We start from the raw sequence: 14,554 nt of genomic DNA, 5'->3' as shown, positions 1-14,554 counted from the left end.
GGAGTAATGTTTAGGTGTATTCTTGATCCAAGGGATGGAGAAAAAGTGAGGCAGCTGGTTGTTCCAACCCTTTTACAGCATTAAATGTATAATAGTCAACATGATCATGGAGGTCATTTTGGAGAAAAGAGTACTTTGACACTGATGAGACAAAGCTATTACTGGCCGAACATGTCTAAGGATATTCAAGGATGGATATCGCAGTGTCTTTCCAAGAATCAGAGCTCCGATGACCTGTAGCAATGTCACTGCTCCTTTGGAAGTGCTGGCGATGGATTACACTCAGCTAGAAATGTCCTCAGGAGGGTATGAGAATGTACTGGTTCTTACTGATATGTTTACACGGTTTACGGTCGCTGTTCCAACCAAGAACCAAACAGAAAGTACCACTGCAAAGGCCCTTATCAAGCATTGGTTTGTTTACTACGGGTGCCCAGCTAGTCAGCATTCGGATCAGGGAAGATGTTTCGAAGCACAAGTGATTAAGGAACTTTGTAGAGTATATGCTATTGGAAAAAGCCGTACAAGTCCTTACCATCCCCAAGGAAACTCTCAGTGCGAGAGATTCAAGCCGCACCATCCGTGATATGCTGAGAACGTTGACACCTGAAAAAAAGAAAGATTGGAAAACCCACTTACCTGAGCTAGTGATGGCATACAACAATCATGTCCACTCATCTACTGGTTATCCTCCATTCTACCTGATGTTCGGGAGGGATGCACGCCTTCGATTAGATGTCTTGGGTGGCAAGGATTTGGATGAAAGTGAGGTGGAAAACCTGGATGAAAAACTGGGTGAAGAGTCATCATCGTCGGTTAAAGACTGCTGTAGAAGTTGCAAATACGGCCGCACAGGAAGCCTCTAAGAGAGTGTATGACCGCAAGTCCTCTGGAGCGCTTGCAAGGCCTGATGATCATGTGCTGCTACATAACCACAAACGTAGGGGCATAAATAAGATTCAAGACAAGTGGGAACATACACCTTACATTGTAGTGAAACAGAATCACCCTGACACACCTGTATTCACTATAAAACCTGAAAAGGGGGGTCAGCCCAGAGTAGTACACAGGGATCAGCTCCGTCACTGCACCTTTCCTTTGTCATCATCTAGTACATTATCTGGTAAATTACCTGTGAGGTATAGAGATGATTATCTGATGAAATAACTGAGGTTGTGATGAGAAATATGTATGAACTTGTTTGAGTTTGAAAAAGTGTGTTTTGTATAATGTTGCACTTTTAAATTGTGTTCTGTTAATGTTCCAGGGGCAGGCTGGAGATGGTATGGCAGGGTTTGGCAGAGGGGAATGTAATGGAGGTATTTTTTTCTATGGGGACTTTTATTTTGACGTGTTTTTCTTCCTCCGGAGTATTCGCGCGCGATGCAAAGACGTCTGGGAAGAAGAAGGGTAACTAAGTTCCTTTCGTTTCTAAATCTCCCAGGGTAACGTTCCAAATATTCCCCTACTAAGCGAGACTTAAAGTCCTGTTACAAACACAAAGTCCAGTGGAGTTTAAAGTGAGAGTGTGAAAACAGATGCAGTCTCACCTGTGTTTCTCTGAGAGACTCATCTGAGAGAGAGAGTCCTTTCCTCTTTCCTCTGACATACTGCAGCTAAACTGACCCAGAAAACTGATCAGAAAACACTCAATCCTTCAGCATCACCTGCAAATCACAACATTTACACACATCAACAACATCTTATTGAAGAATAAAGAGTTATCATCAACAACAGCAACAGCAAAAACAATCTATCAAATAAAGTGAGTTACAAACAGATATATTGCTGTGTAAAATAACCGAATGGTCTTAATAATTTCTGGTTAGGTTATTTAATGAGTTTGACTCTAAATATGAATTCATCGAGGAACAGAAATGTACACTGTGCTGGAAACACAATTTGTTATATTCTCTATTACAGTATAATATCATTTTACAATCATATTTACCTAATCTTTATTAATTGTTGAATCGTATGCCATTCATTCAATCATTACTTCAAGTTCACAATGACTGATTAAGAAAAAGTAACCTAAATTATAATAGTAATACTACTAATCATAATTGTTATATATGAACTGAAATATATTCATTTTAATAACAATAGATTGTTGTTGATTGACGTTAGGCTTCATCTGTCTGTCTACTGTAAATGTCTGCTTCAAAAATACTTTTGATTTCACATCACAAAAACAACAGCCTTACACAGAAGAGGAAATGGGAGAAAACTTTTTAAAAACATATTCGTGTTGAATAAACGTTTCTCAATAAAACATTTTGTGTTTGTACTGCAAAAGATTGTAATTTCAGTCAGATTCTTCTTCTGTTCAGAGTCGCAGAAGAACAGCCTTCTGTAACTTCACATTTACATCTCGCTTAATTTACAATATGAAGTTCCTAATAATTACAAATGACTGTAATGGAGAATGTAACTTACTTGCAGTCTTATATTTGGTTGGTATTGTGCTAAATCGACATTTGAAAGCATGTTTTCTGAATCATAGATGAAATCAAATCCAGTGAGCGACAGGTTTAGGTGTGGACAGGTGTTCCTTTAGTTTTGCTGTTCTTCGTGTGTTTTCCAGGAGGGTTTGAAACAGCTGAACAGTGTCACAGCGACACCTACTGCACTGGAGCGGGATATTATACCACATATATCTTTAAATCCTGTTTAAAACCTGTTTCTGGAATATTAAATAAGATGCTGGATATTGTAAATGACTGACATCTTGAGGTTTGTATTTATTATACATTTAATCCTTTTGTTTTATATTAGGACACAAATGATTCATGATTCAAAAATAGAGCTGGAGATATGGCCAAAAATATCATCATAATTTGTTTGTTCACAATTAAACTTCACAGAGTAAGCCGCCTTTTTAATTTTTGGGCCCAACATTGTTTTATTTTTCCATAAAGTGTGTGTGTGTGTGCGTGTGTGTGTGTGTGTGTGTGTGTTTTTAATTATATTATATTTAATTATATTTTTCTTGATTCTATGTTTTATGATTTTCAAATGTATCATCAAATATGGTGTCTTATGAAATGAATTAAACTTTCTTTTAAAATCAAAACTTTCTTTTAAAATCAATCAGTAATTAATTAGTTTCAGTGTGTTTTCCAGTGGCCAAAATACAGTGATGTCTATGCGCAGGTGTGTGTGTGTGTGTGTGTGTGTGTGTGTGTGTGTGTGTGTGTGTGTGTGTGTGTGTGTGTGTGTGTGTGTGTGTGTGAGAGAGAATATAAATTAGTTTAATTCTGCTCATACTGTTGTGACATTGTGAGAGTAATATTAATGTTATTTTCAGCTTTTCCCCTTTAACTCTCTCTGATAATCTGAGATTTGGGTTGTTATCAACTGATATTAAATCTGTAGTGAGTCTAATGATGATTTCGGCTGGTTCTGGATCAGCTGTCCGTTGTGTGAAAGTGACCTTTCATGTGCTTTTGTTTTTGTAAAGTGACTTTGAGCATCAGATAGAAGCTATATTATCATGTTGGAGAAGGAATTAATATAGATTATCTAGTTAGTTTTCTTATGTAAAGATGTGACAGATGTAATATCTCATACTGCATATGTCACGAACACTCACCTTGATCAAACTAGTTTTACAAGATATAGGATCTCAAATCCTCCAGCTTTCACATTATAAAACTACACGGAAGTTTATTCTTAAACGTTGATAAACAAGTTGATGCTCTGTTTGTTTTCCGTGTCGTATTCCTATTTTTCCTGCTTAAAATGGCGGATCAGGTGTTACAGGCGCGGCTTGCGCGTGCACGCAGAGAGTTTTACCTGGATTTCCTGCAGATGTTAGACAGCGACAGATTCGTCACACCTTAAATAAAGTATGCAATGTGTGGGTATTCGCAGATTATTTTTATAATGACAATTTGTGGCTTAATTTAAATTGAGGAATAGCCAAGACAACTGTGGATAGGGACATGCTAACATTTATTTATTTTAATAATTAGTGCACGCGCGCGTCCCCATATAACATGATCCTCATCAACAGAACTTACTTTCACTTTCACTGTGTGACGTGTGAGAGAGAGAGAGAGAGAGAGAGAGAGAGAGAGAGAGAGAGAGAGAGAGAGAGAGAGAGAGAGAGAGAGAGGCGCGTAAACAGAGACGCGCGTTCACGAGAGCGTGTACGTGAGTATTGTAGTTGTGTGAACGTTTTAGATAAAGTGGTAATTACTATGTTGATACAATTAGAATGCATAACACGTCAAATGAAAATAGGGAAATGATGATAACTAAATATTATTTACTTCACTAAACAAAACAGTGAGAATCAAGAAGGTCATTATGGGAAATTCATTTTTAGTTTTGTTGATGTTGTAAATGTAATGTATGTATTATATGTGTGAAAGTGTTAGATATCATGAATCAGTAACACTTTAATATTCCATTAGTTAAATTAGTTAACATCATGAACTGCACTTCTACAGCATTAAATCTTAGTTAGGCCTAATATTAATTTCAGCATGTACTAAAACATTAAAATCAAAAGTTTTATTTGTTCTCATTAGTTAATGCACTGACTGTGACATAACATGAATAAACAATTAGCCTAACAGTTGTGTTATTAACTAAGATGAACAAAAACAGCAACAAATGTGTTGCTCATGGTTCATACATGAATAATGAACAAATGAACCTTATTGTAAATCGTTACTATCAAATCAAAGATATAAATTCCTTACAATTTAGAGTTGGACATGGACTTAAGATTTCATTTAACTCGATGTGTGACATATTAGATCTGTTTTACATATATGAGGTTATGAGGACATCTAGTGGTCATCTGTCATCATGTCAGAAAGAGAGCACAAGTTGCTAAACACAGCAGGGAGACTGCAGAGGTCAAGCTGCAAACGTCTGACATATTCTGGACACAAGATGGCGCCACTGGGCAAGAAAGCACTAAATTGTGTGTCCAAAGGACAGAAATACAAAATCCTGCTGGAAATAATGAAGCATGATGCACCTGTCATTCTAGGACGATCTGCATGTCAAAAATGGGCATGATTAAAAGACTGTCTGAAACTGAAAAGAGCAGAGACATTCTCCAGGATTGTGGCGATCTATATGAAGGACTAGGCTGTTGACCAGGAGAACACCACATACAAACTGATCCAAATGTCAGAGCAGTTGTGCATGCGCCAAGAAGGAGACCTGTAGCTCTGCGAGAGAAAGTGCTTGAAGAACTACAGAGAATGGAGCAGATGGGGGTCATCGCAAAGCAAACTGAGCCGACTGAATGGGTCGACAGCATTGAACCTGTAGTTACATCCAAGAAAACGCACATTTGTGTGGATCCTAAAGATCTGAATCTGGCAATAAAAAGAGAGCATTATCCAATGCTGACAGCAGAAGATCGTCTCAAGAATGCCGAATGCAAAGTACTTTTCTGTGCTAGACGCGAATCAAGGGTTTGGGCAGATAAAGCTGGATGATGAACGGCAAGAGGAGAGACATTTTGTCCTGGCCAGGTGTGTCGACACACACTGAGATCAGTCTCCAGATGTCTACAAGACTCATCCTGTGACATACATTCTCCAACTCATCTGAAGAACTGTTTCTTGAGGCCGTCTATCCAGATTTCCATCCGTAACTGTATTAAAATCACCTCCCCATATATAATCTTGGCAGTAGGAAAAGTTGTAATCAGCTGGCTAATATTATCTTCTACTGTTGTAAATAATAACTTGTTGTCTTTTTTGTTACATGCATAAATGTTAATAATAATGAATTGGGAATGATCTGCATCACCAACCAGTATTACCCATCTCCCACTTGAATCTGCTAAATGTTTAAAGTTTCCCTGTAAAATAGCGACCCCTGCTGACCGGTTACTCCCAAATAAAAACCATATATTTTTCCCCCATTGACTCTTCCAAAAAGAAATATCCGAATTAGAAGCACGAGTCTCCTGTGTAAAATAAAAATCAGCACCTTTGTTTTGAAAAAATAAAAATAAACATTTCCTTTTCAATGGGTCTCTAACAGCTCTGGCATTTACAGAAAAAACAGATACAGACATAAAAACTCAGAAACTGTATGAACTTCTTTGCAAAAACTGCAGAGATTCTGCTCTAATGTAATCATGAGCTGCTTCAATGTCCCTTATAGACCCCTTTTGCGCCGACGTCACAGTTACGTCACGGCTCTAGCTGGAGGCAAAACAAGTGAAAACTGGAGGCGGCCAATACAAACCAGCACAGATTCGGCTACATAATAAGGAGCTTAAATTATTGTTACTATTATTAAACGTCATCTTGTTGTGTTTGGTGCAAGAATTGATTTCTTTTATTTCTAGAAAATATTCACATGATTAAAATCGCACTGTAATCATTCTTTATATTGTCGTGGTCTCAGCAGAACTAGGGATCGTACACACAAGTCTTGTACAGGACCATATAGGCATCTAAAGATTTATATGCCCTCAGTTTCTCTTTACGATGGGTTTCTCTATAAGGTAGGTGTAGAAGTCAGGCCACTCAACCGAGGTAACGTTCGTTAATCCTGTCAGATCGTCCATGCATTGAGTGAGTGTGTAGGCGGCTACGGGTCGGCCAATCGGGGTCATTCTAAAACGCTTACCAAAACCAAAACTCGCCCAGAGCTTTACAACGTACCCAGATATTATCCAGAACTGGCCCAAAACAACGCCGTAATCCCCATATGTCAGCCAGACAAAAGCCAAACGGACACCACCTTTAGGCCAGAACTCAGCCACATCTTATCCAGAAGCTGCAGAAAACAGACACAACTGGGCCAATATTATACCACAGTCCCCAAAACTGAACCAGAAAGTATCCCTGTGTAATACTTCTATATTGTGCAAGAAATAATAAAAAAAGACACGGAAAAACAGACAGACGGGCGGAAATGAGGGACATAAAGACAAACATAGACTGAGAGATGGACAGCCACGGAAAAGACAGACGCTTTAAAACCCTTTAAAAAAAACACCAATACAAAATAAAAATGCGATAAACATACTTTATTTTAAACACAAACAAACAAGAAAATGGCCAATAGAAATAAATGGAGGATTTGTTCAGAAATGATCCTGGAGTTCACCTGTGGAGAGAGAAGTGGTTTGAGAAAGTTCATTAGTGGTATTGCCTCATAACAGCAGATACACACAGTCAAACGCTTCGGGAAAGACGCTCGGCACAGTTACTTCTATTGCTCTCCCTAAACACACACAAAACACTCGTCTTAACCTACACTTCATTATTGTGCCTATTAACCATACATTTAGTGTAAGGAGCCATTTACACGACACCGTTTCCAACTAAAAACGGATCAAGTTTTTGAAACGGTCTCTGTGTAAACAGCAAAAACGCCAATCTCTGAAAATGATGATGTCATGCGTATTGTGTTCAGATATAGCAGGGATCTCAAACAGTTTTTCATTTGAGAGCTACTTTTTAAAAACGAAAGAGGCCGAGAGCTACTCATGTAATACACTACTTAAATCTCTTACATAATCTCATGACTCATTAAAGATCTCAGAGAGGGCAAAGGTGGAAGCTGCCAGCTTTAGTGATTTCAGCCTGAGAAATGGCATCACTGAACAAACAGCACAGCAGTGGGTGTGCGATGTTCAGGAGTGGGCAATCACAGGTAAATCATGCACAGTGCTCGGACTCTTCAGAAATACAACTGTTAGTTACTTTGTTCAAATATGAACTACATAAGGTGATCAGAATCTTTCAAATGAAACTATCGCTTGACTGTGTTACCTATTCAGAGCCAGGTAGCACAACACAACAGGGAGCAACAGAGGATCTCAGGGCTGAGATAGAAAGTATCATAGTGTCCCTGCTACGCAAGAAGCAGGACCTCTATCGTCAGCATGGTTGGTTGACAAATATTGAAATGGCACATTCCAAATGCAAACAAACAAAAACTCTGTTTTCCTTAGAGTTTTATTGTTTCACTTTGCAGATAGCAACCAGACCAGACAAAGAAAGAGAAGAAAAATAAGAGAATTAAAAAGCAAACTAAGACAAAAGATTGTACTCTACGATACTGTTGCAGAGGATACGATTGATGGGGAATTGGCTTCCAATTTGACAGAGGACATCCTGCCTTGGGAGAGAAGTGAGGATGGTATGGTAGCCTATCTTGACATGTTTTCTAAAATGTATGCCTACATGCCTATGGTATAGCAATGACAAACTCTCTCTATCTCTCAATCTGTCTATCTATACGTGTATGTTTGGGTTTGTAACTTAATTGTGAATACTAAATCACTTTTTCATATTTCCATCAATTCCCTCTACCCATAGGCCACTCCTTCAGATTAAAACGGTCTGTTTTTGACCAAACAATGCTAATTAGACGGCTTGAGGAAGAGCAGAGCATCCTTGTGAAGGAGATGTCTCAGCACATCACGTCTCTACGAAAGGAGATAAAGGCAGTGGATAAGCTTCAAGAGAACATCAGAATGGGCTGTAAGTGAAATTCTGAATTTTTTTTTTTCCCTCACTAAATTAGTCCCTTTCCTACTGCTCAACTCACCTCAACTTGATAACAGTAATTTCCTGTGTATTAGCCACATTGTGTATAAGCCGCAGGACAGTGTTTTATGCAAGTTAAAAGAAACAAAACCATATCACTTCCATATTAACTGCCCCCGTGTATTAACCTCATAGCTGAAGAAATGTTGCAAAATCAATATAAACTGCGGCTAATAGTTGGGAAATTACGGTTCTCTGGTTACAGACGTTTTGTTTACCACTGCATAAAAGTTCCATTTAATGTAATTGGTGGCTATAGCGACACTGAAGTAAACATCACCAACGTGGAAAAGATGGTAACAGCAATGACTATAGCAGATAAAATCAACAGCATTCTGTATTCATCACAATACAGGCACGTTTTTGGGGAGATGGCAATATTTACTCTTAGGCATAAAAAAAAAAAAGTTTGGTTCCGGTTGATTGTCAGTTCAGGTCATGGGTCGGTAGGGATTTTTTTTTTATATAATTTTTTTTTCAGTGGCAGCAACGGATGGGTAGGAAATTATTCAGGGCTTGACATTAAAGGGATAGTTCACAAAATTATTTTTTAAGATGTTTTAGCTTACCTCAAGGGCATCCAAGATGTAGGTGTTTTTGTTTCCACAGTATTTTCAATTTTGATATTTTTAGGTCAAACCTGTGCTCCGCTCATGTGTGTAGATTTCTCTGCGCGAGCGTCAACAGCGCAACCTTACCATCAGTAATACAGTAGGCCTACATTTATTATCCACAATCGATCGCAACTTGCAATAAATGTAATAAAATCAGAATCATTCTCTCGGTTAAGTGATTCCCTAGTTATTTTTTGGTTTGTTATTGATGTTCTAATCCGGCAAAAAAAGACAGAAATGACAAAAAAAAAGACTATAATATAATATGTATTATAGTTCAGTTTGACGAACGATATCTGCCTCGTTTGTTTATAGCATTGCTGGAGGACAAGATGCATATAAAAAGACGGTGCTGTACAAAAACGTAAATTTATAGTTCGCCTCAAAGTTTTTTATTTGTGTATTTATTTAATTTTTATTATTTCTTCCCCAAGCTCATAAAATAAATTTGGGTCGTAATAATTGACAGGGTCGGTCGGAAACCGGAAACAAACACATTTTTTTTTTTATGCCTTATCAGCCGTCCTGTCCGTGCTAACACTGACAGATAGCTGCTGAGGGCATGCTCAGACATTACGATGCTGGTGATAACAATGACAACTTAGCAATCTCCAATATTTACATATCATCGTTGGAACCTCAACAGAGGTGTAACCAAAAGTGGTAGGTACAGAGTGCTAAAAAGTCATGTTGAGCTGGTACCAGTCTATTTGTTTAGTTTTGTCCCACTGCCATCACACCCATATTAGTCATACTCCACCCTCACACTTTGTTTGGTCTATCCTCACCTCAACCCCACCCCCCAGTAACCACAGTATATGACAATTAAATGTCCTTGTTTCACTTGTTTAAGATTTCATGCAACAAACAACCAAATGTTTCTCTCTATGTGGCTCTACATGCTATGATTTTGGTACTTGTAATTCTTATGTATGTTACAGATTTTGGTGACATGTCAGAGGATGCTGCATCTGGTTGGAAAAGTGTCCTCATGCGGAGGTCCTCCATACTGGGGAGTTTATTCCAAAATGCTGTGAGCACGTACAGGGCTATAGTTGACGACCTCCAGATACAGGACACAGAATGCAGTACGGACACTGATGACGAGTATGACCTTAGTAGTCCAGAGTCAGAAGATTAGGAAAGAGACCACTCAATGTTTTGTTTTTAAAATCTGTCAACTTTGTGTTTTATTTTCCTTTTTCTTTTCTTTTTTCTTTTTTTTAAAGCCTAATCCCACTCATAGGATCTCATTCATGAAACGTTCGTAAATATACAAGTACATATGTGAGTGATTTGTGCGTAAAGAGACATTGCAGAAAATTCTTCTCCTGATTCACAACTACTTTGAAAACATCAGCTTACACAGAAGTGTGTGTGTTAATGAATTCCAATCAGTTGTAAATGGGACGTGCATGCACGCTCATTCTCTCAATTACCATAAATCCTGCGGACAACTATATATGGGCATCATATTATGACACCAAAGGAAGGATTTCAATGTTACGTCAAAAGCGTTTTATTATCAGAAGTTTATTCAAAACGCCACATTTTATTTTCAAGCGTACATAGTGGTGTATCGGGTCCTAAAAAAAAGATTTTTTGAGGTAATAATGCTTTTACCTTAGTGCTTAATGTAAAAATGCTTTGCAGCACATTACAGATGCAGTTAATGGAGTTTCATCTGTTAATCGAACAGTCCCAGAAGTGAAAAGAAAATGGTTCGACATGAAGCTTGGCTGCAACACTTATTACTTGCAGACTAGTTTAAAAAAAATTGAATAAACAGCTTGAATATATATAAATATATATATATATATATATATATATATATATATATATATATATATATTTTTTTTTTGAATATAATAAAAAAAGACTTGCGGACTTGTGTTCCATTTGCAGATGCTATTACTGGCTCTCATCATAAAAGTAAAAAGAAAATCCGTACGTAATTACTATATATATATATATATATATATATATATATATATATATTTTTATGATGTGTAAACATGTACCCGATTAAGGTGAATTTTAAAATGATGCCTTTCAAAACGTTCTAATGTTAAACGCACTATTTACGCGTGGCAGGGAGCAGGTGTAGATTTCTTACGAAAAATTCACGCCAGAACCACTTTACACACGATTTACAATTTTTTTTTTCTCCTCGTGTCTCATGAATGAGACCCATTATGTTCTGTTTATGTACAAATGAAGAGTTCAGATGCAGAAGCCTCTAAGTGGCATTTGAAATTTTCTTCTAGAATGATCATTTTTATCAAGCTTTTATATTTAAGTTCAGTGATTTCACTTAAATGGCAATGGTGATTACTATTAATTGTTATTTAAGTAAAATTACTGAACTTAAATATACAAGTTTGATAAAAAATCATCATTAAAGAAGAAAATTTGAAATGGCATTTAGAGGCTTTTGCATCTGAACTCTTCAAATGTACATTTACACTGTAATTACACTAATACATAGCCATATTCTACTGCTCTCCATACTATTCATCCTGAAACATACACTTATTCTTACTACTCATAATGTTTCTGCACTACAATGGTACTGTTACCACACTGCACATAGATGTACATATGTCTATATGGTTCATACTGAATATCCATATTTATTTTGTTTTTGTTACACTGCATACACATTATTCTTACTACTATTATAATGTTACAGATACTACTTTTCACATATCGTATTGTTCATGCATTGTTCATATTACTGTAACAAGGTTCAGGGAAGAAGGAGGCAGGAACCGGATAATAATAATAAAATAAAACTTTATTTAAATAAAATAAACAAACAAAATACCTGCCAGCAGCCCCTCACGGACGACTGCTGGCTACCGAAAATAAAATATAAAATACCGGCCAGCAGCCCCTCACGGACGACTGCTGGCTTACCAAATAAAATATAAAATACAAACAAAAGCAGGCCTGTTCCTCTCTCGATCATCCACTCCGTCGCTCCCCCTTTATGGCTCCGCTCCTTCGTGAGAGATGCGAGACCGGTGTGCTTCGCAGGTGCTGCTCATTAGCAATCGCAACACCGGCCTCGCGACTTTCTCTCACGTCCCTCGGCCGTCCTGCTCACCACATACCCCCATCACCCCTCACAGGCCGGGGGGTACACCCGAGACTGTGCCTACTTCCCCCCCGGCGGCGGCGATCCCTGGGGGGGTATGGATCGACGAGCCGAGGGAAACGGAGACGGAAGCCTGAGGAGCGACGGACACGAGAGAGGGGAGAGAGGAAAAAAAAAAAAAAAAAATAGTCCGGCTCCCACAACGCGCTGCCATCTTGTCCCTCACCAGCTGGGCGATCTCCTCCGCGGTGCCCGGCGGCGACGCTGGATGGCCCTCGGTGAACGCCTCGACGCTCCCCCGCCCCCGGTGGACGGCGACGGCTCCTCGGGTGCCTTGGGCAGACGGCAGGAGTCCCCCGCTCCCTGCTCCTCCCCTTCACTGGCGGATGGCAGCAGGCTCCGGCCCACGGCGAGCGGCGGTGACTCCTCCTCTCCCTCCCGGAAGGCAGCCGCCCCTCCATTCCCAGGCGGTCGGCGGCGAGCTCGGGCGTCCCACCGGCAACTCACCCCAGCGCCCCACCTCGAGCGTCCATGGCCGCGAGTCCCCCGCTCCCTGCTCCTCCCCATCTGCGGCGGACGGCAGCAGGCTCCGGCCCACGGCGAGCGGCGGCGACTCGCGCACCATGCTCGATGGCACCGCGGATTCCCCACAGCGGCGAGGACCCTCGGACAGCGCGTTCCTCCCTCTTCCCGGGTTTCGGCACCAATGTAACAAGGTTCAGGGAAGAAGGAGGCAGGAACCGGATAATAATAATAAAATAAAACTTTATTTAAATAAAATAAACAAACAAAATACCTGCCAGCAGCCCCTCACGGACGACTGCTGGCTACCGAAAATAAAATATAAAATACCGGCCAGCAGCCCCTCACGGACGACTGCTGGCTTACCAAATAAAATATAAAATACAAACAAAAGCAGGCCTGTTCCTCTCTCCATCATCCACTCCGTCGCTCCCCCTTTATGGCTCCGCTCCTTCGTGAGAGATGCGAGACCGGTGTGCTTCGCAGGTGCTGCTCATTAGCAATCGCAACACCGGCCTCGCGACTTTCTCTCACGTCCCTCGGCCGTCCTGCTCACCACAATTACATAGCCATATTCTGCTCTTATGTGGTAACCGCTAATTCACTGCACACATTTATAGTTCATTTTCATTATTCTAAGCCATGTTCGGTAAACCAACTGTATACTTCTGTCTACACTGCATTATTGTCCTGTCTACTTTGTATATCACAATGCTTGTTTCTCTGTAAGTTCGTTCCTTCTTGACTAGTTCACATGATGTTTTGTGGAAATTGTATAGAGGATAAATTGTTATGGTCTTAAGGAAATAAATAGAAAATCCACCTTGAATATGATTTCCCGTTATCTCAGAAGAAATGTAAAAGTCTTCCTACTTGAGTATGGAAAGTGTGTATTTTTGACAACTCTGTCCATGAGTAATAAATTTAAAAAATTAGATGCCCGCACTCTGCTATTTCTCTCATACTTTTATTGTGCAAAAATGCAGGGTCAAAACGTTGCAGCACAGTATTTATGGGGAAAATAGCAGAGTGCGGGTATCTCATTATTTTAAGTTATCCAGCCCCCTTTTGCCCGGCACCGCACATGTGGGGATGAGCACACTACCACTACTGCTCAAATAATAATCCCTTGTACAAGCATTCCATGCTTTTAATGTTGCCTACTTTAACCAGATCAGGTATATGACTATGGATGGATTGCCTGTCTTCTGTTAATGTGGATTGTGCATAGGCTTAGGGTCACTCTTTCGCCGACTAAATGTTCATGGTAATCCATGAACCCAAACAATAACAATGTCCTTTTTTAGACGGTGACTTTATAGTCCTATTGGGTCCATGGGTCCATCACATGATTTCTGTAAAAAAATAAAATAAAATAAAAAAAAAGTAACGCCATGAAAATTAATTATTTTGAAATTAACTAACAAAATAATTTTTAATTGAGTGGAACCGGAGTTTGTACACTGTAAAAAGTGAACAGTTGGATCAACTTAAAAAAATTACTTCAATTGGTAACACCTAAAAAAATTAAGTTCTCTCAACTTAAATTATTACATTTTCTCAACTTAATTTTACTAGGTCAATCACACTTAAATTATTTGAGTTCATTCAATCCTATTATTTACATTAGTCTGACTTAATTTCACTGCATTCCAACTTAAATTTATTAATTTTTCCTACAGTTGGATCAACTTAAAAAAATTACTTCAATTGGTAACACCTAAAAAAAATAAGTTAACTCAACTTAATTTCAGGTCAATCACAGAAGACTCAAA

The 14,554-nt window shown here is 39.0% G+C and overlaps 2 protein-coding genes across 3 annotated transcripts in view; one reads left to right on the top strand and one right to left on the bottom strand.

Annotated features, from left to right (window-relative positions):
* Positions 1-2,546, bottom strand: part of LOC120467068 (protein NLRC3-like) — a 37,446-nt gene extending 34,900 nt beyond the window's left edge. The window contains exons 1-2 of one of the 2 annotated variants that reach the window (XM_089119090.1): positions 2,440-2,546; positions 1,551-1,667 (exon numbers count right to left, since the gene is read on the bottom strand). In XM_089119090.1, the coding sequence (XP_088975216.1) occupies positions 1,551-1,609 (59 nt within the window). In that variant the 5' untranslated portion in view covers positions 1,610-1,667; positions 2,440-2,546. The remainder of the gene's footprint in view (positions 1-1,550; positions 1,668-2,439) is intronic. The other variant, XM_089119091.1, reaches the window with a different exon arrangement.
* A 2,679-nt stretch (positions 2,547-5,225) lies between these two features.
* LOC148997713 (uncharacterized) lies at positions 5,226-10,938 on the top strand. The gene is made up of 6 exons (XM_089120406.1): positions 5,226-5,411; positions 7,527-7,644; positions 7,772-7,879; positions 7,969-8,133; positions 8,313-8,477; positions 10,099-10,938. Exons 1-6 carry the CDS (start codon positions 5,226-5,228, stop codon positions 10,296-10,298), a joined length of 942 nt encoding a protein of 313 aa, XP_088976532.1. The 3' UTR covers positions 10,299-10,938.
* Positions 10,939-14,554: the final 3,616 nt, after the last annotated feature.

The sequence above is a fragment of the Pimephales promelas genome, chromosome 2 (genome assembly GCF_988280905.1).
Source record: "Pimephales promelas chromosome 2, fPimPro1.hap1.1, whole genome shotgun sequence".
NCBI classification, from domain to species: Eukaryota; Metazoa; Chordata; class Actinopteri; order Cypriniformes; family Leuciscidae; genus Pimephales; species Pimephales promelas.
This window is presented reverse-complemented; position numbering and strand designations above follow the sequence as displayed.

Excerpts from the sequence above, each read along its gene's own strand:
- LOC148997713 (XM_089120406.1), top strand. The coding sequence starts at position 5,226 with ATGGAGCAGATGGGGGTCATCGCAAAGCAAACTGAGCCGACTGAATGG. Across the intron at positions 7,645-7,771 it reads TCAGGAGTGGGCAATCACAG|AGCCAGGTAGCACAACACAA; the intron begins GTAAATCATGCA and ends TTACCTATTCAG. Across the intron at positions 8,134-8,312 it reads TTGGGAGAGAAGTGAGGATG|GCCACTCCTTCAGATTAAAA; the intron begins GTATGGTAGCCT and ends CTCTACCCATAG.